At 48.2% G+C, this 27,834-nt stretch overlaps 1 protein-coding gene across 6 annotated transcripts in view; it reads right to left on the bottom strand.

Annotated features, from left to right (window-relative positions):
• Nucleotides 1–4,277: 4,277 nt before the first annotated feature.
• LOC111151011 (protein phosphatase 1 regulatory subunit 12B) overlaps nt 4,278–27,834 on the bottom strand; it is a 215,369-nt gene continuing 191,812 nt past the window's right edge. For 3 of the 6 annotated variants that reach the window (XM_022508707.1, XM_022508709.1, XM_022508711.1), the window contains 5 exons: nt 25,455–25,599; nt 24,421–24,525; nt 20,984–21,037; nt 19,716–19,766; nt 4,278–9,351 (listed from right to left, as the gene is read on the bottom strand). In XM_022508707.1, the coding sequence (XP_022364415.1) occupies nt 9,265–9,351; nt 19,716–19,766; nt 20,984–21,037; nt 24,421–24,525; nt 25,455–25,599 (442 nt within the window). In that variant the 3' untranslated portion in view covers nt 4,278–9,264. Of the gene's footprint in view, nt 9,352–14,572; nt 14,708–19,715; nt 19,767–20,983; nt 21,038–24,420; nt 24,526–25,454; nt 25,600–27,834 lie in introns of those variants that run through there. The other 3 variants (XM_022508706.1, XM_022508708.1, XM_022508710.1) reach the window with 2 other exon arrangements.

Below are 27,834 nucleotides of genomic sequence, written 5' to 3'. Positions count from 1 at the left end.
GGCCCATTCTCTTCTTGGGGATGCAGTCTGTGATGGGCGGTGGGGCGCACACATCCCCATGACAGGGTCAGGGCAGTGGTGCTGGGGAATGGGGCCTGGGAGGCTGGGGGATCCTCCATTCCTTTCCCGTGGGGCTGGCTTGGGGGAACAGACCTTCTGAGCGCTAAGACATGGAACCTGGGCCTGGGGAATGGAAGTTTGAAAAGTGAGAATGTCTATGAAGTCTTCGCTTGCCCCATTGTAAAGAACTTCAAATGTCTTTGACTTCTGAGGCAAAGATGTTAGGGGCCAAGGAGGAAGTTTCAGAATTTTAAGAAAAGAGAAAGTAGAGCAGCAACCGCCCCTATTGAGAGGGAAAAGAGGGCGAACTGAAATAAAACAAAGGCATTTGTGTGGGGTCTTAGAATTGCAATTCAGGGGACCCAACTTCAGGTAGCAAACCAGTTGTGTCCCTTCAAGGGTAAAACCCTGAGGTTTTTATCAGCAGACTGTGGAAGTATTAAGAAACGCACACAAGTTGTTTTCTAAAAATTATGATTGGAAGATACAATCACATTGTACAGTTGGTTTTCCGAGTACGGTCGGTTCTAGGAAAATCTTTTGCAGAGTGTCCGACTGTTATCAAGAATGTGGAAGCAGCAGGCCCGTGTTCAGGCCTGTGCCTCTGCCTGGTTCAGTAGTTCAGTCCGTGTTTTTGAAAGCACGATGAAGCGTCAGTCCCAGAATGGAGTCGCTTACGTTCTGAGGTTTCACGCAGGTCCACACCCCTAAGAACTGGCAAGGGTGAGGCCCCTTCCTTGGTTCCCTCCCTCCTGTGGACCTGTCTCCTCGCCTCCAGGACGGGCCAGATCTCTGCCATTTCGAGAGCTTCGCCCAGGCTGATTTCCAGCGTGTCTAAGGGCAGCCGGGTGGGAGCGGGGCCGCTGGGCCCAAACTTGAGCTTGCCTGTCGGGTGCGGACACAGGAGGCGGCGACGGCACCCAGACCAGAAGGCGGATCTGGGCTTGCTGCTTTAGCTCCCGAGCAGGGCGGGCTGGGCAGCCTGGGGGGCTGGGGACTTGCCGGTGGTGGGTCTCTTGGCTGAACACGTGAGCTCTCTGCCACGGGCTCTTCCCCTTTGCAGAGGGCTGGCCAGGGGATACCGGGACTGGGAACAAACACCTCACCAGCTCAAGCGGGGGAGAACAGAAGGAGAAAGGACGTTTGCGGTTTCGAAGGCCCTCACATCACACATGCTGCTTTGCCTCTGTTTCGGGCCCCAGGACAGGTCTGAACTCTTCAACCATGATGTCATGTTTGTTCTGTTGCTGCTTGGGCTACGAGCAGCTGGGTGACAGCAAGGGAAAAGAATCTTTCCTCCCGGTGCTTGCGCCAAGTCAGTGACCAGGGATTTCCGCTTGGCAGCAAACACAGGGCTGAGCCAAGCCGAGGCAGGGCTTGCTGGAGGGAGAAAGCAGACCCGAACCTTGGCTGAGCGAGGTCAGACCTGGCCACCCACCTGCACCCCCGGCCGGCGGGCCTGAGCGGCCGCCCCCCTGTACACAGCTGCTTGGCTGGGAGTTCGGATTTAACCTCCAGTAACCCCGCAGCTTGGTAGCCGGAAGCTGCTGCGTGGTTTCGGCTCTCCTGAGTCACACAGTGGCCTAGCGAAGACCACTATGGATACAGCAGAGGGCTGAGGGGGAACGCCAGGCGGCCTCCAGGAGCCCAAGAAAGCCGCCGCCTCTCCAGCCCTCCTCTGCCCGTGTGCCCGAGCGCCGTCCGTGTCCATCCAGACTGGCTCCGCCCCTCAGCCACGGAGCCTTGCTCCCAGCAAAGAAATCACCGTATTCCGAGTCGCTCAACACTGGGAATCTTGATTTCTTTGGATGGTTCCTTTGAACGCCCAATCTTGGCTTTTCCTTGGTCTGACTCCAGAGATCCTGCTTTCAGCAACAGTGACTCACTCCTGGCTGTTCCTGGGACAGAGGCAGGAGGGTGAGCACCCCCCACCCGGGTAAAATTGGAATGGGCTGCCCCAGATGGGACAGTCTATAAACCCCACTTCCTTAACCATGGAGACACAGTCACAAAGTTAAAACACGGTTTTATTTACTCATTTATAAATATGGTCGTGTTTACAGGCATCATATAGATGTGAATATTACTCCCAAACTTTCAAACACAGAATACTTAATAATACTATATAATAACAACCAGTAAAACAAAATCATTCATCTCAGGGTTGAAAGGCCACTCAAAATTGCATAAAAATACATTCAATTCACAAAGCGAATCTGGCTCCCCCTCCCTAAATGCCCTTATCCCACCCCAGGTGTATTTACAATGGACTGAAGTTAATCCGTACAAGTCGGCTGAAAAACTTACATCTGGTGCTTTAACTGCGGTGGAAGTAAGGTCGGGAGTGGAGAGTGAACTGAGTGGAGAAAAGACAAAATTCAACCCCTAAAATGGGAGAGGCATGAGGACCCCAGGGTGGTTCTTCTAAGTTCTTCTCACCCCTAACTGATCACGGTCAAGGGCAGAGGAAGAACAGAGGGAGGGAAACCACGAAGCCAACGCCGGAGTCTGCATGAGTCCCGTGAGAACAGGCTGTATCTTCTCCAGGAGCAGGGGAGCAAGGATGAAACACGTTCCGTCCCTCCTCAGGGAAATGACGGCCCTTCCTGGGGGCCAGCGAGGTGGCAGGCCCAGTCTTTCAAAGGCTCAAGGGACTCTAGCCCGAAGTGGTGTTATTCTGGATTGCTGCCACCTCCCAGAATCCTCTCCCAGCCCTGCAGCCCACCTCCTGGTGTTCTGTGCCTGAGCCCCTACATCCTCCTTCCTCGAACCTCTCGTTATCTGGCCTTCTTCACTAGAGGACAAGCTGGAATCTGTCCCAGGCTTCAGTGGTGTGGGAGGGAGGAAAGACAAGGTCAGATATGTTAAGGTGAGACTCTAGTGAGTGTTGACTTCACATGTCCCTGTTCAGGATCTGCCCCTCATCCTCAAATCTGGTTTTGTGGGAACATCGGAGGCTCTCAGAGGCTCCCTGCAGTGTGCCTCTCCTGCATCCTCTCCTGCAAGGGAGCAATGGGCTGAGGTTTTTTCTGGGAAAATATTCTGTCCCTAGCTGGAAATAGTCAAAGCTCTCAGGACAAAGACTGAGTAAGCTACACACGGCTACCCACGGTCTCCCTGGCCAGGCCACGGACAAGTCAGACGGGCCCACCATTCAGACCTCCTCTCTGAGAGGCTGGTAGAACGGCCAGGGACCTTTGAAACTAGAAGAGGGGTGGTGGTGGCTGTGGCTGGAGAATGGAAGTGGAACAGGAACGATGGCTGATGTGTGGAAAACCTCCTAAGTGCCACTAGCTCCAAGTGAGACTAGCAGAGAACAAAGAATGGTGGGAGATGGGAGAGGAAGGGTGAACGGAAAGTTTCTTTGCTTGTAGGGACACAAGAGCATCCTAATGTCACCTTAAGGGGACACCCAAGAAGTTTATTGGAAGCATGAAGGGGAAATTTGGAGGAGAAATAACAGAAACTATTACTCTGGCAGATTCACAGTCTGAAATGATAAGATGGGACTGGAGAATGGCTCAGAGAGAAGGCCTTTGGGGGATTGGAAGGGCAGGGGAAGAGCAAAAGATATGAATTAACAGAATGACAGACTTGGATAACAATGATCCAAGCACACACCAGGCCAGCAGATGTGCCTGTGTGCACATGTGTGTGCCTGTGTGCGCACGCACATGCATGCAGGTTAGAAGCAAGGGCGACCTCCCAGTCGTTACACCTCTTGAGGTAAGATCAGATCATTCGTCAATTCATCACTCACCAGTGGTATCTGTCTGTGAACAAACCTACTCCCTATACTCTTCGGGGACACTGGGTTGCAAGCCACACCTATGCTCAATTTGACCCTCAACCACAAATCTCAAAGGAGAAGTGAATGCATCTCTTACTCTGCAGTTGCTAGCAGGCTTGTCAAGATTCTCGAGCTGGTTTTTATCAGCCCCCAGAGACCACCTCCTCCCTAGTAGCTGTGACAGTTAACAGTTCCTGGGCTGCAATGAAGTTGATCTGTTTTCCAATCTAATCAGAACACAAGCAATCAATAGCTGTCCTTGATAGGGTCTACTGCTCCCGAGCCATGTCGATACCCATTAGGGAAGCTGATTAACATCTCTGCTCTGCGGGAGGCCGAGGGACCAGGGTACCAGGGAAGAGCACTCATTTCCCTGCGTGCAGCTCTGCTGCTCAGTGACGCCTCCCCCCCCCCCCCAAGCTGGCAGCCTCCACCCTGCTCTTGGTTCTGCCTCCTTCCCACCTTCCCACCGCAGCGCACGGGCCACCTTCACTTTCAGGGGCTCTGGCCTTTCACTCCACTCACACCCAGTCCTGCAGGACGCTCTTCGGAGTGCTGTTCTATGCCACACCCTGTGTGGACTTAGGGTCTCTGAGCTCTTCCTGCACCAGCGGTCTCCTCTGCAGACCTGCTTAAAGGAAGGATCACCCTGAACAGCGTGGGAACCTCCTACTTTGGATAGTCCAGAACCCAGAGGGGCTCCCCAGAACTAAAGGTTGAGGTTTTTATTGAGGAAAACTCTCTTGCTGCTGTAGGGCAGAATTTAAGACTATGTGTAAGCTGGTGCTGAGCAGAGGGGCCGTGTCTGCCCTTTGGATGTTAAGGGCCATGAAGACCACATTCGAGAAGGCTGTGAAATCTATGAAGCAGTAGCTCTATTTCCTATTAAAACAACTTGTCCAAAGGCTGCCTGCAACGAATTACTTTCCATCCATTTCCCCATGAGCTCCAATTTCCACCTCTGCAGGTTTTAATATTCCTACCGAGCCATTAGGAGGGAAAGCAATTGCAACACCATTCCATTACCTTCAATATTAAATTCACTTTCTAACAAGGATGAGAAGTCAACCTTGACGTGCCGATGTTAAACAGTACGAATCCAGAAGAAAACAAGATTTTTTGCCATTAGAAAGAGCAAAAATTCTGAGTTAAGAAATGTTCTGATCTTCCCAGGAATAAATATATCACAGAATCGTAAGCCTAGAAGGGATCTTGAGGACAATCTAGTGCAAAACTGCATTCTGCAGACGGCGAAGGTGACTTTCCCAAGGTCACACGGCTAGCAAGAGCTGGCCCTACAATGCAGCTGTTCTGACTCCTAGGGGCTTATCCTTTCCTGTTGCCTTCTTCTGCCCTCAAAGCTGCCGTGCTTATTGGGTGAGGGGACTCACATCCTTTGATGGGCTGAAACCTGCCTTAAAAATCAGTGTGGGATGCAAGCTTTGCAGTTAGAATCGGGCCAAGGTTTGGGGCTGCCAACTGTGTGTCTAGAGTTAGTGTGGTGCTGGCACAAACAGCGGCCCTGGGAACGGCCAGGAGGGAAGGACCGCGGCCAGCGCCCATCTAGCGCCACCTGTTAAGCTGCGGTGGAACCAGGGGCTCACCCAGGGGGGTGGTACCAGGAACTGCCCCCTGCCTCGTGGCTCAGTTGCTGAATCCTTCAGGCTTTCCCTTTCGTGGGGCTGAGCAGCCTGGAAGCTGAGGAACCGGCAGTATTTTCAATAGTTCATCTCTCCTCTCTATGCTTCTCTCACGGCAGAAGGACGGCCACCGTGGTCGGGATAGAAATGCTGGCCTGTGTCCGAGAGGAGGCAGTCTGTCTGTCTGGCTAGGGGAGGCTGCGCTGGGGCCAGAAAGCCAGAGACCAAACCAAATGCGCAGCTTTGAGAATTTCTCCTCCTCTCATCCGTGGCTCAGTTAAAAGCCCCTGAAAGTTGACGCACGATTTTGCGAGAGTCACAGGCTAACACATGGGGTTTCAGCCTTCTCCTTTCTGAGCACAACTACCGAATGAGCACGTTTTGTTCTGGGCAGGGGAAGCCTGTGAAATGACCCAAACCAGAGATCTGAAGCCTCCTTCACCAGAGGCCTCAGAGAGCAATAAATGTATCTTGGTCTCAAACGCGGAGTGGGAGACAGGAAGGCGCGGAAAGAAGTGAACGCATCCTGTAGCTGGATAGGAAAAGCCAGGCGGGTTCCAGGAGACGTCAAGCAAGACTGCCCGAGAGAGAACCCAGCGCACTGCACAAGCCCAGGGCATGTCTGTTCTCCAGACTCTTTACAGGCAACACCCCAAGATTTGCATGACCCTGCTGCACTGGAGACTGGGACTGGGGCAGGGGCCATCATGCCCAAGAGCGATCTGGAAAAGAGTAAGCAGCCCTTGAAGGCCAAACAGGCGGAAAAGTGAAACTTCAGCCAGAGAATCTCTGGAATGGCCGAATCATTACTCCCGAAGGTGTGGCTTGGTTTTGAAAAATATCAAATTAATGAGAACAGAGTATATAAAGTCGTACCAAGAACCTTCTCGTCCCCATCCTGCTATTTCATGTAAAGAGTCTGAAAGTGACCCAGCACAGCTGAGCCCCAAATTGTTGGCCAGACCGGCAGTATTCACACAGCCTGAGCTATCTGGGGTGCTCTTGGTATCCAGACCAGTAGGTTGAGGACAGGAGGTCTGTGGCCACTGCAGAGACCAAAAGCACAAGTGGAGGGAGGCCTGCTGCTGTCGGCACCGAGAGCACATGGCTGGCCATTAGGTCTCTAGACATCACTCCTGGGCTTCCAGTCAACGCAACTGTGAGGAAAGGGTATTTTATTCTCTGGGAAGGGACCAGAATTCAAAGTCTATCTGTCCAATAAAGTTAATTGCATAAGAGAGAGTGCCTGAAATTACCTGGGATGGTTTACACTTTCATGGTTTTTTGGCCATAGAATCCGATATTCCTGAGATTGAAAAGCTTGCAAATTTTTCATCACAAGGAAAACTTTCTGGCAAGAAAAGGCATCTTTAATGTGAAAGGGCTGTGTGAAGCAGCAGGGCCTAACACCCACCTAAGAGTTTTTAGATTCTGTCCCACGCTTTTGAAAGGCACAAACAGATGAGGGAACTGTAACCCCTTTCCCTGGTCTATCTAATGTGAGAGGGTCAGGATATTTTCCTAATAATTCAGCTTTCCTTTCCTGAGAAAGAGGCAGGAACCACTCCCATGCCTTGCCCAATATCCAGGATGTGCCCGGAGAATCAATTAGTCAACACCTTCTGTTGATTTTCCCTCTCCCTAGAATGAAGAAGATGTTTATAGTGGAAGTGAGGAAACATTTTACTCTAATTTAGCATTCCCTGAGAACTGAGCTGACAGTGCTCCCAAGGTCATACGAAATCCTAATCAGTAGTGGCTTCTCTTGGAAAATGGTCAGAAACGGAAGAGAGAATTCTGTATATTCTAAAAATGGGGTCTTGCCAGAGGAGACATATTTCCTATTCTGGAATTAGGACCTCTGGTTTAAAGAGCATGTAACATTTCAGAGGGCCATGAAGAACTACACTGTCGTTTTTGGGAAAGAAATTAAAAATGGGCAGAGGTGGTATATGTTAAGAGAATGGACCACCCTAAGCACTGAATACCATGGGCCACTCTAAAATGAGGAGGATTTACATGACCCGCACACTCAAACCAACCATGGGAGAAAATGCCTGTAAAGGCCAAATACGTTAGGCAGACAGACGAGATGTGACAGGCAGGAAAAGTATGCCATATGAGGGATGCCTTCAAGGACCGGGAAAACGCCAGTTGGAAGTAAGGTTAAGGGGAGATGACCAACGACACGAGGGGCTGTCATATCAAAGGGCAGCACTGGACCGTGTGGAGCCCCCACGGCAGACCTCGACTTATCTTAGGAAAAGCTTTCTGGTTATAAGAGTTGCCCACCTTTCGAGGGACAAATGCACAGCTATCTGACAGCGGGCCAGAGCTGGGGCAGTGGGGTCCTGGCGGGGGTCCCTCTAACATGACAATGGAAAGCTCAACCAAATGACCTCTGGGCTTTGCCACTCTAAGGTTCTGAGACTCAGTGGGTTGGAAGTATCCCATCACTTTAAGCCTCTATTAAGAGGTCTTTTCTCCTGTTGGCTTTTAGAAAACAAATGGTCTCTCCCCTACATCTAGCCACTGGAAATCATCACATTCACCACCATTACCACAGCACGACCTATCTTCTGTCCTCTTTGTCACAAGGTTGCAGATGTCCCCAGATACTCTACTCACACCAGGTATGTGTGCTTCCACTCCCCGGTCCACCTCCCACCCATCCCAGCTCTTGACTCCTTCCAAGGACTTCCTTTCTCATTTGGAGCAGGTGCCAGAGTGAAGAGAGGAAAACAAGGTCAAAAGGAGATGGGGCAGAATGGCGTGTTCAGAGCCCAGATTTTCTAATAAGGAGAATCACTGTGTAGGGAAGACAAGTGGGAGATGAGAACAGTGGGCTGACACTTACGCCATGGTCTGGCTTTTCTGCAACAGGGCCAGTGGTGCCGCCAAGGCAATTCTTCTGGTCTCCAGAGCGCCCCAGGAGAAATGATTTTCCATAATGGCCAAAGACAAGTGAGGTCAGATGCTCTGTTCTAGCTCTTACACAATGTGGTAAAGTGGTGGAGGGGAGTCAGAAAGGAATATAGAAGGATAGAAAGGAAAGGAATAAGGAAGCCAGGGTCATCTGAGCCCTGGGGAAGGGGGCCAGGCATGAGGAAAGAACAAGAATTAAGACTAATCAGGCATGTTACTGGGTTGTTGATAGAAAAAATAACAGTAACACCAGCAAGGAGTAAGAGAAAAGTCAGTTCCTGAGAGGTGCAGACTAGCAGAGACCTTCTATGCAGAGTCACGGTCACCTTGGAATCTAACGGAAACATAGCTCCAGAGGCTGTCCAATGGTTATGCCAACATCCTGTTTCCCCTGGCATCCCAGACAGGATCCTGGAATGGCCACCGTAAGACTCACCTATATCAGAGGACACTGGGTCCGTGTAAAAGGCTGTGGGGTACTGGTTTGGGTAGAGCCTTACATGTTTGGATCAAATCCAGTGTGGACGGGTAGCTGCGCAGCAGGGAGTTGGGACCCACAGCTGAGCCTGGTGGACTCCCCAAGGCCTTCTCCAGATGGCTCGAACGGCTCAAATGATCACAATCATGCTTCAGTTAAAACTGCCATAAACTCAGGGGGCGCGGGGCACGGGAGGGACAGGGCATTCAGAGTGCGGAGGACACGTACGGTGCAGAGGAGGTGACTGGAGGAGGGTCAGAAAGAAGTCCTTCCACCAAAACATTCACTTCTTTTGGTTGGAAGGCAATGGCTGGAAAAGAGGGGTGGGAACAGCAAATGCTGCCCCTTCCCTCCCAAACTGGAAGCCTAGTCTATTTGGATAGTTTGCTGATGACTCTGATGAGGGCACCATTTTCATCTTTCAGCCTCTGGTTGTCGGATTTCAGTTCTGTTAACACCTGCAGGGTGACAGAGGGAAAGGTGTGTTAGAGCTTGGAATCACACCTCCGTACCGTCCCTGCCCAGGCCAGGCCGGCCCAGCGAGCAGGGCGTTCGGAGGCAGCATATGCAGGGTACTGTCGCCACCCTTTCTCCCAGGGATGGAAGTCCCCTGAATCTTCATGTTTGTTGAGTTGGTGATGTGCAAAGGGAGATGTGCATTAGGGAGACCACAGCCCTCCATCTTTTGAACTAGCATATTCAGCAAAAGCGTCTTATTTCACGTTCCACACCTCGTGTCCTTTCATTCTCCTGAATTGGTAACTGTTCACAATGGTTCTGGCGCTTGAACTCACTTCTAGCCTGGAGATAGTAAGGAGAGTGCCAAAGGGAGCTGGTGAGGATAGAGGAGAAACTGAAAAAGGAGTCCTGGTCAACTAAAAGAGTTAAGGGCAGACACTGCTTCACACCCCATCAAAAATAGGAATGCAAGGGGGAGGGGCACAACTTGGCTTTCTGTCACACCCACGAGATTTAAGGTCCTCCTCGAGCCTTCTGTGATAAAATCCACCCAAAGTATCCACTTTCAACCACTAAAACCCAGGGAGTGTACAAATTCGGTCACTGTACAGCTGTGGCGCACAGGGAGCGATAGGTATGTATTTAATTCTCACCTGGAGCTCCCTGTGGGGAGCTACCACAGGATACCAAGGGTCCTCAGCAGCAGTTTTAGGGGATAGTGTTACAAATCCGGGAAATAGGTGCTTTGGGGGATGGGGGAATAGAGATTCCAATTCCATCAGTTCTGTCATCTTGGAACACGACACAGTGCTGTTCAACAGGCGAACAAAGGAAACGCGGCAGCCCAGGCCCTAGTCTGGACAGCCAAGTCTTCATATGGGACCAGACAGGCTGGCAGGTGTGCTGAGCATCTAAAGCACTACAATGGGACGTTGCTGAGGGGACAGTTCCTGTGTGGGCCCTGCTGGCAGTTCAGGGATACTTCGGTTAGAGGGGAAGTACATCTTCACCGTGAAAGCTACAGAAATCTACATCTACATCCCATCAAGGCAAACGTGCTTTGATGTTTTTAGTCAGCAAACCTACAGGACTCCAGCAGGAGGTGAGGTTACCAGTCAAGGATGGCCTGGGTTCGGCGGTCATGAGGCCTGTTTAATTCTAGCTCCGGCATGCTATTAACCACTTAGGGGCTGTAACTGTATTTTTATTTCCTCAATCTGTTATGGAGGATGTAGACTTGATTACACGAATACTATGTGTATGCACAAATATATGTATCACAGAGACATAAAGGATTTGTATTAAGGGAACGAAAACAGCAGTGAACCACCATAATGGGGACGGTCTCACTCCCATTGTCTCATCAGTACCGCACGAGTCTGTGACACAGGTGCTATCCTTACGTCTACAAATGAGGAAATGAAGAATTTCCTAACTAGTCCAGAGTACCCAGCTCTTAAATGGCAAAGCTGATACCGAGCCCATGTGTGCCTGACTCTGAAGATGATTCTTTCATTACAGAGGTCGTGTGGGGGCGGAAAACAGAGCACCAGAAGTCCAGAATTCCAGCACCGTCGCGGTCATGAATGGTCTCTATTACTTTAAGCAAATCACTCAGTTTGTCTGGGCTTCCATTTCTGTGTCTGAAGAAGAATCATCCTCTCTGCCCCGGTCGCTCAAGTCGGGCCCCTGTGAGGGCCCCAGGAGAACCGGACGGGGAAGTGTGCTGATGGGCAGGACGTGCTCTGTGATTCTCGGGATTCTCATGACCACGGTGAGTCCTCCCATGGATATGGGATGGCAGGTAGGTGATCTGCAAATTTTACTGAAAAGATTTTAATCCAGATAGTATCAAAATAAAGTTTTGGTCCTTTGCCTCTGCCTCCCCTAATCAAAGCTGTTCTGGCTGCTCTCTTCTGTGCCTCCATCCCTGTGGCCTTGACTACCAGAAGTGAACGCTCAGAAAGCTCAGTCCAAGAAGATTTTTAGAAAAAGTCAGCCAGGTTGGCCCCACAGTGCTTCAGCTTCCCATCTGCTCTCCAATGCTCCATCCTGGATCCCACCGCCAGCCTGGGTATCAGTGAGACTCTGAAAGTCGTTATTTCCACAATAGCATTCCATAGGCAGGGAAGGAGCTGTATGTGTCTTGGATTTCATTCCTCTGCCAGCAGCTCACCAAATCAGAACTGAGCTGACCCCTCCCTGCTTTTTAAATGTACAAACAACTCGTTGAGACTTGGTGATTTATTTCCACATTAAGAACTCAATTCTTTGGGAAAAAAAAAAAAAAAAAAAGAAACCTTGGACAAGGCAATTTCCCAACTGCAATACGCTACGACTGACATCTTAAGGAGTGTCAAAAAGTCCAAGACATGGAATATAGAGAACAAGGGGGAAAACAGTCTCATAAACTTGACTCTCAAAAGGGAGAGGGGGAAATGAACAGTGTTATCTGATATTCACTTGGAGTTAAAGAATGATTAAATAAGAACACACGCGGAAGCTCTAGAGAAGGAGGTTTAACGAGCTTTATCATTTCAGCCCCCTGGAGGTCAGCTTTCTTAACTTCTAAATTACCAGTTCACCAGTTTGATGTTAAGGTGTCTTGTGCAAATAAAATTTAAGTGCATGTTTTTCCAAACATGACTTTGTCCAGCCTTTGATGAGGAATGTGCTGAAGAGGGAGAGGATTATGAGGGTCTTAAAGCTGCGGAGTCCTGGGAAGGACAAGGCTAGCTAGCTGCAGGGTGATGGGAGCTCAGGACGAGCCTTACCCAGGCTGCTTTGCTTCTGACTACTTGGGAAGTGGGGAGGGCGTCCCACGCTTACATTCTTTTGGAAATGGCGTACACAACACATTGAGATAAGATGATTTCTCTAGGGGATTATTAAAAAACAAAACAAACCCCAAAACACCCAAAAAGTCAAGGCAAACTTTCTTGGCCACACTGTCAGTTTGGCTTATTTATCCCCTCTTTCCTTCTGGTGGGTGTCGGCAAGTGTTTTCTGTAAAGGGCCAGAAAACTGGTATCAAGCCATATGGTCTCCGCTCCAACTACTCAACTCTGCTCTTGTGGCCCAAAAGTACTTATAAACATAATGATAATATGTAAAAATATGAGCATGGCTCAGTTCCAATGAAACTTTATTTTTGGACATCGAAATTTGATTCCATTATTTTCATGTGTCATGAAATAGTCTTTGTCTTTTGATTTCTGCCCCCCTCCATTTGTATGGCTTATGGGCCAGACTCGATGGGCCACGGTTTGCTGGTCTGTTACATGTGCTATGCAATGGTTTCTTTGCAGTGGCAAAATCTTTGGGTGGTAATGGCTGTTGAAGAAGTCAAGAGTGCAGAGAAAGCAGAACGCTGTCCCCCATCCCTCAGCTGCAAAGGTGAGGCACACTATGGTTGTTCAACAGATTCTTCTTGCACTGTTTAGTGCATATGCTTAACAAATGGCTAAAACTCTGTGCCAAACACGAGGCAGCTAAAATCACAGTGGTTGAGTGCTTGGGTCTGGAACGTGACATATTGGGTATGAATTTCGGTTCTACCATTTACTCTCTGAGTGACCTTGGACAGGTTACTTGATCTGTAACTTGCTTTTCTCCCACATGTTAAAAGGACTGTTCTGGGGAAGAAGTGAGAAAAAGCATAGAAGGTACTGTGCACAGGCCTTAATAAGTGATAATTGTTACCTTAGTTATGAACTACTGAAAGCACGAGATCTAGTTTTGCTCCATACTCTATACTATGTTGCACAAAGAGGGAAACTAAAAGTAACTGGGACATCTTCTGTGGGTCCCTAGCTCACCCGTCGAATTTTCCAGTAATCCCGAGGCTTACTTTAAAGCACGGAGCTAGGACCTGACATGGCACTCGGTAAGTAGGGTGACTAAGTTGCTTGGTGCCAGGCCCGGTATTACTTCCCTTTCAGTTTTCTTTCTGTGCCTGATAGCATCTACAGCAGGATGTTAGCTCAGCCCTTATGGTAATTTGGGTGCTTGAGATCTGGTGGGTATTAACTGCCAGCTACTGACCCTGAAGGCACAAGCAAATAGGCAGAGAAAAGAACAGGCGCTGGTCAGGACTGATTAGATTGTTGCTGAAAATTAAAAACTCATTTCAAAGAGTGAAATTGCTCAGCAGCGGTGACCCCATCACACCACCGCGGGATGGGAAAACAAGTTATCTGTGAGCTTGTCTTTCAGGCCTCTATCTAAGGAAAGGCTCCAGGTTGGCAAACATAGTTTTTGGTTCCCAGCTGAGAATAAATCCCTCCTCTCTGCTCCAATGACTGTCATGTCTTTTGCAAACCTACCCCCATTAGGGAAGGTCTGGCTGTGTGCGGGTCTCATTTATCCAGGCTGTGTTCTGCCTCACAGCCCACACACTGGCTAGGGGTGGGGGTAAAGGGGCACATCCTCAGGACCCAGAGATTTGTGACAGGGATGAGAATGATCCCTCCCAAGGAGGGGGAAGAAAGCAAAGACTATTGCAGAAGGGAGGCAAAGAACAGCCAATTCTACTCAAATGGTGGGCTGGGCAGTGTCGTTGCTGGTGGTGGAGCTCTAGCCTTTAGTGCTGGTCGTCCCCATGCAGCATGTTGTCAGATGTGGAAGACTTCGTTCTGTCTGGTACGTTCTGGGGATTGGGGCAGGGTGGGGAGGGGGGGAATGGGCCCACCAGGCACTACATACATTAAAAGCTCCCAGCCAGGGTTCAGAGTCCCTGTCTTTGGTTACCCCGGGCCCAACAAGAATTTGGAGTCCGGGACCAGCCCCCATTGCTCCAGAGACCATGATGTACTCGGGCTGCTGCCGACCGAGCAGCTCAATTTCAGTTCGGCAATGACCCCGCCGAGTCTGCACATCCACGGGTTTGGGTGCACATCTGTGTACTCCTATGTATAGCCGAGTGAGCAAATCCACATCCAGTCTCCAGGGGAGGAGAAGGTGATGTGGTGATCTTACCAAATAGACCACTGGCCCAGGTAAGGGTTCCTCCACGGCCTCCCCTTGACCTAGGCTGTTATGTCTCACTCTGTGGTCTCAGTCCTGGCTCTTTCCATCTGCAGATGACCGACACTTAGAGGCACCCACAATACGGTGGCTCCGATGGAGGGGCATGAGCACAGGGCTTCTGGGTCCAACAAGAAGAGTGAACATGCCTGGAGTGGTGGAGGAGGGAAGTGAGGTGGAGAAGAGGGGCAAGAACTAGAGCTCCTGGGTTTCCGAGGACTCGACGGACTCCGAGAGTCTGGCCACAACTCGGGTCAGGGCCCTGTTCTCAGCCTGCAGTTGCTCGTTCATCTGCTTCAAGGTTTGAATCTGTTTTAGCTGGTGGAGGTTCTGTAGAGAGTGAAACATGGAGAGGACAGACAGACAAGAGAGAGACAAGACAGACCAGAAGAGATAAAAGTAGGACAAAGAAATCACGTGACTTTTTGTTTTTTGTTTTTTAGTTGGCATGCAAGAAAGGAAATGAGAAAGGCAGGAGTGATGGTGCAGGATGAGAGGAGGGAGAAGGGAGAAAAGCACCAACGAGGGGGAGAGCCGGGCCTACGATTCTTGGCTAAGGTCTAACTACGCTGCAGGTCAGCACGTGAATACGACCACCATGTTCTCGAACAGCATGTGTGGATGGCTTTTGAGAAGGACAGCCACCATGTGGCTTAGGCCTTCTGAACGGATTTAACACGCTTGAGCCATAGCCTCAGGGGCCCTTCTTCATCCTCAGTGGGACCTGGAGTTGAGGACTCCATGAGTTCCTAAACCCAGCTGTGGCCCTTTTCTCTCTCCTTCCTCTCATCGTGCCCCATACTTGGCCCCTATTCCTACTCCCCCGACCCCCGGGTCCTTCTCTTACTTCATTTTTTATTTAAAAAAATGAAACAAGGAAAACAAAAGAGAGGCCTGTTGTTTTAAGTACTTTCTGCATGAGGCATGTACTGTTTAGAAGGTCGAAGGGGCACGTACAAGCTAAGAGACGGGCAGCGATCGGCAGGGTCCTCCGGCCTGTTTTGTAGGGTGCCTCATTAACCCTGCTAGCTCTCCACTGCAGTCCGGAAGCTTGTTCCAGGATCCAAGAACTGCCAACCCACCTTTCACCCGCTAGAGGACTACCTGCGTCGTGAAATTCACAGCTGACTGTGCTTTTTGTCCCAGCTCATGAACAGGCGGGTGGCTGCTGGGAGGTGTTCCCATACAGACTCATGCTCTGAAAATTACAGCTGTGCACAGAAGCTGGAGAAACAAATGTCCAAGACAGTGGAATTGCTTGGACTGATGTACTAGTTCAGACCTCACTATGTGTAAGTGTTACAAATGGGGCAGAATAACCAGTCCACAGATACTCTTCCTAATACCTCGTAGCCCATAAAGGACCTAAAGACTTCAATAAACGGGACTATATCACAGGCCTGCTTACTGTTACTGTCCTTGCCTAAGTGGTTGTCCGTACTGACCCTGTAACCAAGACCTTCAGCTCTTTGGGAGGAGGAAAAGGATTTTATTATGCAAATAGGGCTTCACAGAGGAAGATGAAAAACCCTGTGGATTACAGGGTGACAAACCAGAGAGAAGTCTCTCATACCCACATGCGTGTGAGGCACAGAAATGAAGGACTAGCAGAGTTATAGTTGGACGTGAAGAAGCAAGAAAATGAAAGGCAGCATGAGGGGGGAAAAACAGTGAAAAGGAAAAACAAGCAGAGACAAACTGCAGAATATCTCTTTCCCCAAAGAAGGAGAATGAGCACCTTGGAAAAAAGGCAGAGCAGTCCAACACTTCCATGGAGCCATTGAAGGGTAGGGACCAGGCAGTGGTTCTTACCCTCTGCAAGCATCCAGGCCATGGAGAGGACTGAGATCAGAGGAGATCATGGTGCAGCATATGGAAATATTTAAAGAAATGGGCAGGGACCAAACATAAGAACCAGTGGAAAGTCCCTGGCTCTCACCCTTCTTTGGTGTTGACCTTGCACCAAAGCTTTCAACATAACCATAGTCATTACATGAAGTGGTCCTTGCCTCCTAGGGAGTAATATAAAAGGCACGAGCAATGAAATGATTCAATCTAACAAGTGAGTACAAGCAGATCGAGGTGGAAGAATTTGGAAGTTATCAGCATGAGGGAGAGAGGCAGGAAACAATCTGGTGGAATGTTCCATAGGAAACAGTACTGAAAATAAGGCAGCAAGATGGAGGGGAGGGCAGGGCACAGAGCAGGGTGGGCAAGGGCAGGATCAGCTAGTGGTATCTCCAGAGTAAGTAAAAATAAAAATTCCAAGAGCGATCTAAAAGGGGAGTGGCTGCTGGGCCCCTCATGCAAGGACCTGGGAGAGGCAGGGAGGAAGTCTGGGAAGGAGGCCAATGCTGAATGGCTGATGCAGTAGAAAAGTCATCTGGTCTGATGCGGGCCAGACCCAGCGCAGCCTCGCACAGCTCACGCTGACATGCACACCTGTCAGAGGCTGGCACATCATTCTACTCCAATCCAGGATCTGAGTGCAGTATGTCCTGGGGAGAACTCATAAATACTTACCTTTCTAGTAAGGCCAGAAAGATGAAACCCATGTCACAAGCTCAGGGCCCCATGGACATCTGGGCAAGCCCATCTCAGGCCATTTCACTTGGCCTTTGCACTTTATTTGCCAGAATCAGAAAAACAGGCACCAGAGTCCTTGAGGACCTACTGGATCTTCGGGGTTCACTGGAGGTCAACCTTCAACCTGCTCCCTATTGATTGCTCCCAGAAGTTTGAGCATCTGTATAAACCAAATACGCAACAGGCATGGGGACTAACTGGACCTTAGTTGTACTGGGTCTCAGATTCGATAAGACAGTTAGTTACCTGTGTGGTTGACTGGCTGCCTAGCACACAGAGATTTTAACCACTGATCATTCCCAAGATGTTACTGACCACAAACTGTAGCCTGGATGAAGAAGGACCTGAAAGCTACCCAAGCAGCTTCTTGGACTCCTTTAAGGTCAGTGACATCAATTTTATGATGTCTGTATCTAAATATTTGACGTTTTTGCTTATCTCAAGATATAGACACAAACACGAAATTGGTGTTGGCTGTGAGGCTTGTATGTTCCTCCCACTTCGTCCTCTAGGGGGAGCCGGACGATCTGTAAACCTGGTGTTGGGCTTGGACCTGAGCAAAGGGCGTTTAGGGGCTTTGGAACTTGTAGGTGTGTCTTCTCCATTTGACTTTGCACCTGGTCATGGAGAATAATGGCAATTGACGGAATGCATCCATTTTTAAACTAAAAAAAAAAAAAAAACAACCCAACAACAAAAACCAGTTTCAAATCAGTGTGCCTATTTTTTGAGGTCTAAACAGCCAGAATCTGGCTTCCTTTGATAATTTAAACAACTGGATCTAAGCTGGCTGGCAAACAACTTGAGCCTGAGGGAGTGAACACCTTCATGTATTTTGATCTCTTGAGGAAAGAAAGGAACTCGTGACCTAGTTGAGGAAGTCCTCGCCCTGACAGAACAGGGAGAAAGAAATCTGGAAGCCTGTCTCAAACCACAGGCCTGAGAGCAACTAGAACCACTGAAGGGGCTCTCATGCTCGGCAATTTAGGATCGGAACAGAAATAAAGAAGGACCTCAGCTGCTCTACTTGGGGACTTTCTGGGTCTTTGCGCGCGGGCCTGGGTAGAGTGGTGCGGAGTTCTGTGACTAGTGGGTCTGGGCTAGCCTTGGGCTCCTGGGTCCTCATGAGAAGGCACCACCTTTGGCTTCATTTACATGTTCCCCAACAGCATTTAGGCTGTTCCTTAATGAGCACCACCGACAGCTGCCTAACAGCAGAGTACAGACGGCGTCTACTCAAGGGGTTTCAAAAATGGAGGAGCCCCCAGTGCAACCAAGAACTGTGGCTATTCATTCCTCCAGGACTGCTTAGCTCCACTAACACACCGCTCGAAATGGGAGAGAATACTTCTGTGGTCTAGGTGAGGTGCGTTTGGAAAAATCAGAAGATGGAGAAGCTAAGGGTGTTGGGTCATCCTGTTTTTACCATAGGAGAATTAACCATTAAGTGTTTTTACTTCTTGCTGTTTTACATCCACTTGAAAGATATAAGTGCCACTTTTTGGAGATATAAATAGGTATTGCTTGAAATTCTATGTGAATGGGATCAGTTACAGCTTTGGAATGGTGACTAAGAACTCAAGGGCAGGGCGGATCTCCCTCATTCTGGAATTATATAAAGAGTAATAGGGCTATGAGCACTGGATCTTCTGTAAACTTGGGCCTTGTCAGGTGCTGAGAAGTTTTTTCTTCAGTAAATTACCGATTTTTTTGGCCATTGTAGTAATAAATGTCTCTCCTGAAGTGCTCTAACTGCATATTAGGGATGCTCGCTCACAGCAAGAGCTCTGGGGATCTGCCTCGTACTACCCCAGTGTTTGTTGCTTCCAGGTCAGGAAACCCGCGTTTCATCAGAGGAATGCTTTGTATGATACAGCTGGTAAAATAAGATCCTTGAAGTTAAAAAAAGGCCAAAGCCGAGCAAGTGCTAGGTGACTATGGGCATGAGGCAACATGTACTCTCAGGGCTCAGACGCTCCCACGTCACCCCCAGGTGGCTACCCCGAGCAGCAATACGTTCCCTACTGCTCTGCAGGCCCCTTCCAGAGCAGGGAATTGCCTCTTCGGGGTTGACTGCCAGTTCTCAGCACTCAAAGCCGCCTGGGACAGCAGTTGTTCGTTAAAGCGGCTAATGGAGATGATGGTCATCGCAGGGCAGGATGAAGGGAGAGGGGAAAGCAGTAAGCCGTGGGGTGTCACTGGGGGCATGAGCTTATTCTAGTGGGCGAGTGCCGAATACTACTGAATATTTCGGGGGAAATGGGCTGGGGCAGGAAATGGATGTGTGAATTAATCTGCATTCTGCTGCAGAATGACTCAAACTGTGTCGCAGCGAAGGGCTGCGACGGGCAGGCGCACCAGCCAGGAAAGTCTCTGGCTGTGTTCAGGCTCCCCCGGGCACCTCAGGCCTAGAGAGCTGGGACCCTTGTTTTAGCCTTTTCATCCAGCCCCTGAGGGTGAAGCTATTGCTTGGAAAAATCTTAGAAGAAGTTGACCTTCGCTTTGTCTCCAGCCTGCAGACACCTCCCCTTAAGCCAGAGCAGCACTGGTCCCCAGAGAGGCTGGGAGGTGCCCACAGGGGGCCTCTGAAATGGCTGAGGAGAGATGCTCGGCTCCTCTTCACACATCATCTCTTCTTGAGGGGGATGAGTGTGTGGGCAAATCTGGAGGGGCAGGCCTAAGCTCAATGACCCAGTCCTAGCAGGCATTTAGGGAATGGGCACACAAAGAAAGAAGAAAGAGCTCTCCATACCTTCATCTCCTCCTCCATCTCTGACATTTTCCGCTCCAAGGCTCGCCTCTCCTGTTTAGAAACAATGAGACTGTTTAACATCAACTGGGGTTAGAAGGGAGTCAAAATGCTGCCTCCCAGGGGCCACGTGATCAGCCGCGTCACATCTCAGGCAAACCTCATGCAGGAGACTAAGAGACTGATCTGTGGGATGAAACTACTTCGTTGATAGAAATCACGTGACTTAAATCTCCATCAGGATGTTCGAAGAGAAGCAAATGGTAGGACCAGGGTCCTCTGAATATTCTGATTTTACGGAATTTCTCAAATGACTGCCAGTGACCAGGGCCCTTGTTTTCTATTAATAAAAGGCATCCTTATCTTCAATAATGCTCCCCTCAAATTCCTAAGGAGCTGCTTCTACCATGATGGGGAGCAGATGTTGAGTGGCGAAGCAGCCATCATTATCTGGGAAGAAATAGCACCCTTTCCCCTAGCCCATCTCTCTCCCAGCAACCCACTCCTGATTTAGCCTGCACTCTGAAGATTCCTTGATTAGATGAGATGCCAGTGAGGTTTTGTTATAGGCCAAGGAAATAGAATATAAAACTTTGATGTTTTCCAAATTAAACAGGAGGGATGAGAACATATTATACTCTTAGGGTCAAATCACAGCTAGGTTCATCAATAAATCTGAGTTTTCCCAATCCAAGAATGTCAAATCCCAGAAAAATATTCTGAATGCAGTTGGGAGGTCAGCAATTGAACTGGAATGTCCCCTCCCCACCCCCAGTCAGAGTGAGTGCAAGATTCTGCTGGCTCATAGAACAAGTCAGAAGACCTAAATCAATGGCACAGGGTCCTGCTGAAAGCTTCCTTTCTGTTCAAGGTGACAGGAAGGGAAAAGAGACTTTGGTCCGGATGTGTACATGTGTGCTGATTTACAGTAAACCAAAATATACTGTAGGGGTGTGTGTGTGTGTGTGTGTGTGTGTGTGTGTGTGTGCGCAGTTCTGCCTATAGGCCAAACCAGTGCATGGGATGACCTTCCAAGGACCCACCCCAGACCCTAAGACTGGACTAAGTGAAAAGCACTAACCATCTAAAGACGCCAAAAGGACTAGCAATCAACTGCTGTCCAGAGTCACACAAAAAGAATTTATTATCAAGCTAGGAATGGAATGTGGCAGAACTCCCGCCTTCTTAAGACGAACTTTTTCCATTGGCCTGAACAACAAAGTCAGAGAAACTCAGATGAAACAGAGCGGGGGGGAGAAACACACACATACCCTTTTCTCCATCTCCAGCATTGATGATCGGTCAGAGGTCTTCTCTTGTTTCTGCTAGTGCAAATTGAAGACAAACAGTGGTCACTTCGGTTGTCTCAGGGTCACTAGGAAGCCCAGTCTGGTTCAGCTTCACCGTGAGACACCCAGAAATAGATGTCAGGGCTTGGGCTCTCACTGGGGCAGAAAACCCTAGTTAACAGATTCCGATAGATCTCTAGGTCTGACATTATTGCCTTTCTGAAGTTTGCAGGATTCCCACGAGGGAGCAGAGGTGGTAGTAATGCTTCTTAAGATTTAGCACAGTCCCAAGTGCAAAGACATCCCCCAACACAGACACACAAACATTTGTTAGGTCTTCAACGCCAACTGTCTCCTTATACCTCACCGCCCCTCTCTTCTCCTGGTCTGTGAGTAATCTCACGACTCAGATGAAATGAAAAGTGGCTTTTCTTCTTTGAAAGCTAGAGGCTCATGAACTTGAGGGTCCAAGTCCCATGGCACTCTCCTAAGCAATCCCTTTGCACTTGTTGTCTTTCTGCTTTGGGCACTGACGCTGTTTCTCTTTTAAAGCAGTGGCGTGCACGCGTGGGCGGGCTTCCCGGGTTTCTCGGAGCCCATTCATGCGATCAGCCCTGCTTTGAACTGAACAGCTCCACTTTTATCTCTTTTGTATACTGAGCTTCCAGGTGAGGTGAGATTTTACCTGAACAAAAGACTGGAACTTAGAACATCTTTGATTTTTGCTATAAATGTCACAGAAGGGCCAAGAAGATTTAGCCACCGTAGCTAAAAAGTAGAATAACTTCAGGTAGTGACTCTTAAACAGGGACTGGAAATGAACCTTAAGTTCCTTTTGGCCTTAGCACTATAAAATTTCTTATATTTTTAATAGACTATATTTAATAAATACAGGGTGATTATTTTTATTTTGCCTAGTACCATGTGCAAGCAACACTTTAAAAATACAGAAAGTACACTGGTCTTTTGGCAGAGGTTTCTTTTTTCAGAATGTTAAGGGATAGCTAGAGCTAACAGTAAAACTCTGATTTCTGGCTCCTGTCCTAGGCTTTCACCTTCTGTTCTGAAGGTCAGGGCCATCTGCCTTTCCACTGAATCTACTAGAAGTGGAAGGAAAGGAAAAAAGGCAGAAGTAGATCCGGGCGCTGGTTTGTATCCTCGTCCGACTCCCTTCCCTGAGCCTGAGAAGCACAGAAGCTGTCACGATTTCAGTATTTTCATTTAGTCCCCTTCTACAGAGTGACCTTAACTAGTTCACTTCTACAAAGAACTTGTTTTGTTTTGCTTTTAAAATCTTAACCCCGTTAGAGTTAGGGCAGACCTTTCATGTAAAACGTCACATGTGTCCATGTGGTGAGTGTCTCCCTACGACGTGTGGGGCTGACAGGCTCTCCTCCTGTCCTGCCAGACACTGCATTTGTAGTAAACAGCAGAGGACTGGTTTGTAGCACCACTGTTTCTTCTGAATTTCCATCATGTGTATTTGGCAAAACTCAGTATATTCTGACACACCCAGCAGAGCAGTTGGCTAGAAAGTAAGCCCTTTTCCCCGGTGACTGGAAGGGCTGATTTTATTTTCAGTGTCCCCTGTGCGAGTCAATGTCACCACTTGTTAGCCTGCTCACTGCTCCGGAGCCGGAGGAAAAGCCAAGAACCCCTAAAGGTCAAGAAATGTGCTTCTGGAAAGAGTGGGGAGCAGGTGACATTGGGTCCTCCCATGGCTCACGTGACCACCACCCCCCATTTCCTGTAAAATACCCCTGGTCATTCCTGACGGGAAGCAGCAGCAGGTCTGTATTAATTAATCGTTGTCAGTTCGTGGCACGACTCAGAAGAAAAGTTAGCCTTCGGAATCTTCCGCGTGTGTGCTGTGAATGAGATGTTCTGCCTGCCTCAGGCATGCTGGGGTCAGCGGAGCCCTCAAGGTTCATTTAGTTCCATCCCCCTGCTGCGCGTGCGCGCGTGCGTGTGTGTGTGTGTGTGTGTGTGTGTTTTCTTCTGGATTGAGACCCACTTTTCTTGTCCCACTGAATCACTCTTGTCCCACTGAATCACTACAGTAGGTCTTACAAACCCCAGCCGAAGAACCATGCTCAGCTACTCCAACCAGGCGGAGGGGGGCCTCTTTCAAAGGACGGGCAGTTCACAGGCCAGGCCACCCACTGGGCGCCTGGCCGGGCCCCTCTCCGGAGAGCGCCCGTATTCCAGCTGTCTGCAGTTAAGTCGTGCGGTCTCCCAGCGCTGGCTCACCCCATTCCAGAGGGGATGCCGTAAGATGATCCGAGGTGCCTGACCACCCCTGCCCCACCGAGCCCTGAGTATTCAGTACCGTACACTCCTAGTGTTTTAGGCTGTGCTTTTTCCATTGTATCATGCAGCCAGAGCAACTAGCCGTCTCTGGTTTTCATTTATGGCTTCCCAGTAAAGAGCCATTTTTACCTCCGTTCGGCTTTCAAAATTCTTAGTCACTGGGTATTCCAGGAGGGCGATAACTCCATAGGTTTCCTGTCAACTCAGCAATCACCCAAGACGGCACTTGCTGCAGTGTTTGTCTCACTGGTGATGAGTTTATTGCCTCTAGTTCCCTCTAAACCGTTGCCGAATTAAATCAGGCCTGGCAGTAAAAGGGTTTATCTGGTCTGTTTGCCGCTAACATTCCTTATTCCTAGGTTGAACAACAGTGGTGGCTTGAGGAGGTAACATATGCTGTAGGACAGAATCTTTGCTTTGGGATCTGGTTATACATTCTAACAAGACATTGATTTCTTTTTTAAAGAGAGAGACAGAGAGCACGAGAGAGCATGAGGAAGGGGGAGAGGCCAATGGAGATGGAGAGAGAGAATCCTAAGCAGGCTCCATGCTCAGCAAGGAGCAACTCAGGGCTCTATCTTACGACCCTGAGATCATGATCTGAGCTGAAACTGAGTCAGATGCTTATCTGACTGAGCCACCCAGGTGCTCCTGTCCTTAATTTCTTGTACGACCCATGCTAACCATTATTTCTCTAGGCCTAATTTGCTGCATCTCTACATTGGGTTCAATGGTGTCTTGCTTATCCCTCTCTAGCAGCTGACTGCAGATAAACTGAACTGAAACATGATGATCACGACAGGAGACACTGTTAGGCACTAATCTTGTGATACTGGTTAATACCCTTCTACTAAGAAATAAGTAGATTATCCATAGTATTAATTATTAGCACTCAGGCGATTAGGAATTGTTCACTGAATGATCAGTTTTCCGCTTTAAGTTAAATGCCGATTGAACCCTGAAATCAGATGAGAATCTCCACTTCTGTCCTCCTGTCTCTGGGGAGGGCCAGTCTTCATTCCCTGTCACTTCCCCTCTCTCATAGCCTTAGGTTACTTTGCCTCCTCGCACTCACCCTGCCACCCAGCCTTTTTCCTCTTCTCCCTTACCTGGGCCATCTTCTCAAGCTTGGACTTTATATCTGCTAGCTCTAGCTGGGCCTCCTGAAGTTTTGTTTTCAGTTTTTGGTTTTCGGTCAGGGCACTCTCGTAGAGCTGAAGGGAGGGAAAAAGAATCAGGTCACCTACTAGGCAGGGCTCCCAGGATTAGCACTCCCACAGTTTCAACCTATGAGAATCCCCGCTGCCCCAGACCATCATTGTGGGGCAGATGGAGAAGATGGAGGAAGTCTAGGAAACAAATTATATTCAGCCAATTGGTTTCTTGCCTCTCAGTATTGGTGAAGTCCCAGGTGCTGAACACAAACGAATAGAATGGTGCTCCAACTTCAAAAATGGTAATCTCCGGGGGAAAAAATAGTCACTGTGGTTCCCCGTACAAAGAGAACTTTTTTTTTTTAGAGCCGGTCTAGTGTATATATTAATTTTAGTCAAGTTCTGCTTAACACATTAACAAAACAAACATTTCGTTAACAAAAACGGTTTTTCCCCCTGGCATCTCAAGCACTTGAAAGGGAAGGTTTTCAAGCTGACCCCTGGAGCTAGGTCCTCTTCTGCAAGAACCAAAGGCAATGAACTGTAAAGTGTTTTAAACCCCCCCCAAACCAGATTATCATTTACCATCACCAAGAAGTATTTGGTTGACATTCACAGGACTTCATGAAAAGCACGTTTGTTAATATTATAAGTCTTACCAAATGACTCTCCACGGCTCAGACACACGAAAATCTACTTTTATTTTCCCTTTCTACAACTGTCAATCTTTACTTTCTCCTACACCTCTAAATACCAGATTCAAGGCATAGATTTACTGCACTAAAAACAATATATGGAATGGTCTGTATTTAGCTAGAAGAGAGATGGAGCAAACCAAGAAACCCGAAAGGAATTAGTTGCTTGGATTTATCACGGAAGCACCTTTTCTTCTGGTTCATGGGAACTACACTCATTTTTCTCCACTGGGGAAAAGGCTGAGAGCTCGACGTGTTGTAACCCAACAACAGGAAATTGAAAAGGGAGCCTACTTTTTTATAATCTCTGTTGCTGTCCTCCTCCACGCGGCTGGTCAGGCTGGCGAGGCGGGCCTCCCGGGCCTCGCGGCGGGCTCTCGCTGAGGCCCGGTCACCATAAGAATCGCTGCTTGTAGGGTTACTACCTCCTGATTCCAACCTGTCGGAGATACGTTAAAGGTAAACATTGGTTTTCAAGAATGAAGAGATCGGGGAGGGTAATGCTTCAGGGGAGTTGCGCCTTTTCTAAGAAGCGCTTGAGAGCCTTGGCCAGAAACAAGGCACATTCCTTCCTCAAATCTCCTCCGCCAGCATTCTCGGACCTCGGGGCTAAGCCGCGCCAGCTTGGAGGAGGCGGTTGTCTTTTGCCAAGAATGGAGCTTACTTGAAAAATTGGCGATTTGGACTCATGTGCCGACTTAAATCTTAGAGCTTTTCAAATTAATTTGGGGTTGAACAGCTTTCCTCAAAGAGTGTGCTTTTAAAAAGCATAAGTTTTTTGGATCTCAGTGCTCTTAGACAATGATTCCAACGAACTGTCAATGAATCAGAAACATATGGACTTGAGAGTTCTGAACCGGAAGGGGGCCTGGCAGGGATGATAAGGAGGACATGGTGCGTATGTTTTTTAGGTGCACTGCAGGTCTGTTGGAATCTCAAACATTTCAGGGTACCACCACAGCTATTTTTCTACCCTCTGTTCTCAGGTCCACATTGTGGACTGTGATGAGGGTTTCTACGTCTTCCAGCAGTTGAGCTCTGAGAGTTGACGGGGGCCTCATTTCCAGGAGTGGAAGGGTCTCTCAGCTGATTATCTGTTTAAGTGTACAACGATTATCCTGATTCTTAACCGTGGTTTACATTTTTCTCAGACTTTGCTCTTTCCAAATGAAAATGTGGCCCACGAGCCTGCTACGTACAGACCAGCCCTGCAGAGCTCTCCCTCCCCAAACGGGGATGGTTTGCAGAGTTACAGCTGTGGAACTTCCATCTGAAGGCTCTGTCCTGCAATAGCTATTGCCAAAGCTGGGGGTCGGGGAGCTGGACTAAGTGTCAGAAGTAGTAAAGGGACAACAGGGAGGACACAGAGAGGGAGAGGCAAAGCTCCTAATGACATTAATGGCCACTCTGTCTTACAGAGACGCTAAGTCCTACAACGTTCTTCGAAACGTTCTTTTTCTTCTTACACTTCTTTTTTTTTTAAAAATTTGTAAATAGAAACCTCTTTACTGACTTCTCTGATTTCGAAAGCAATATATGCTTGAAGAAAAATGTAAGTAACACCAGTGTCTAAAACAGAAAGTGAAAGTCATTCCATAATCCTGCCCAAGAATGAACCCACTATTAACAGTTTATTTCATATCCTTGCAATAAGTTAAACACATAGATATGTTAAAATGTACATACTTCTATAAATAAAACCAGATAATACATACTATTATCTAACTCTCCTCCTTCTCCCTCCACTTGGAGGCATCTCACCACGTAAGTAAACAGATCTGCCTCATTAAAAAAAAAAAATGATGCAGAGTCTTCCACCATGTGGTTGTATGGCAACTGAATCTTCTAGTGACAGACAATGATATTATTTATAACTTTTTAGCTATTAGAAATGATGCTACAGTGAGAAGACTTGTCTATAAATTTTAGTGCATTTGTCCAATCTTAGAAGTGGAACCCTCTGGTCAAGGGGCAAGTCTATTTTAAATTTTGATATACGTATTGTCATACAGTCCTTTAGAGAGTTTAATCCAATAAGAGAAAAACTCTCATTAAATTAAATATTTGTAGGTCACTGAGAAGGTTGAGTATCTTTGGTTATTCATCTTCATTTCTGAATTGTCTATTCAAAGCTTTTGTTAATCTTTTGCTTGTTACACTGTGGGAGCATTCTATAGAGCAAGGCTTTTAAGACGAACGTAAGGTACAAATATTTTTTCCTACTTTATTTTTTGTCTCTGTTTATGGTGTCTATTACTAGCAGAGATTTTACATTTTATATAACTAAATTGGACAATTTTTACCTTTATGGTACCATGCCTGGGAGAGTCTTTCCTATATAAAGATTATAAATATTCTCTTCTACTGCTTTTGTAGTAAAATAATTTTCTCTTAAAAACTGTAATCCATCTGGAATCTGGTTTTGTTTTGTTTTTTTGGTATGGCTTCAGGGAAGGATCTGTCTTCCCAAATAGTTGGTTGTGCCAATGATCACTTACCGAATAACTCTTCCCCAACAGAACTGAGACATCATCACCTTATACACACGTGACTTTTGGGGGACTATCTACTGTGTTCCACTGATATCTTTGTTTATTCCTGAACTAATACCTCACTCTTTTAACCATTAGTTTTGTAACATATTTTGAGGTCTATAGGGAAGTCTCTTTTCATA

The sequence above is a fragment of the Enhydra lutris genome, unplaced genomic scaffold (genome assembly GCF_002288905.1).
Source record: "Enhydra lutris kenyoni isolate GAN:26980312 unplaced genomic scaffold, ASM228890v2 scaffoldscaffold25, whole genome shotgun sequence".
Lineage (NCBI taxonomy): Eukaryota > Metazoa > Chordata > Mammalia > Carnivora > Mustelidae > Enhydra > Enhydra lutris.
The sequence above is the reverse complement of the archived record's forward strand: the minus strand, read 5'-3'. Positions and strand labels throughout refer to the sequence as shown.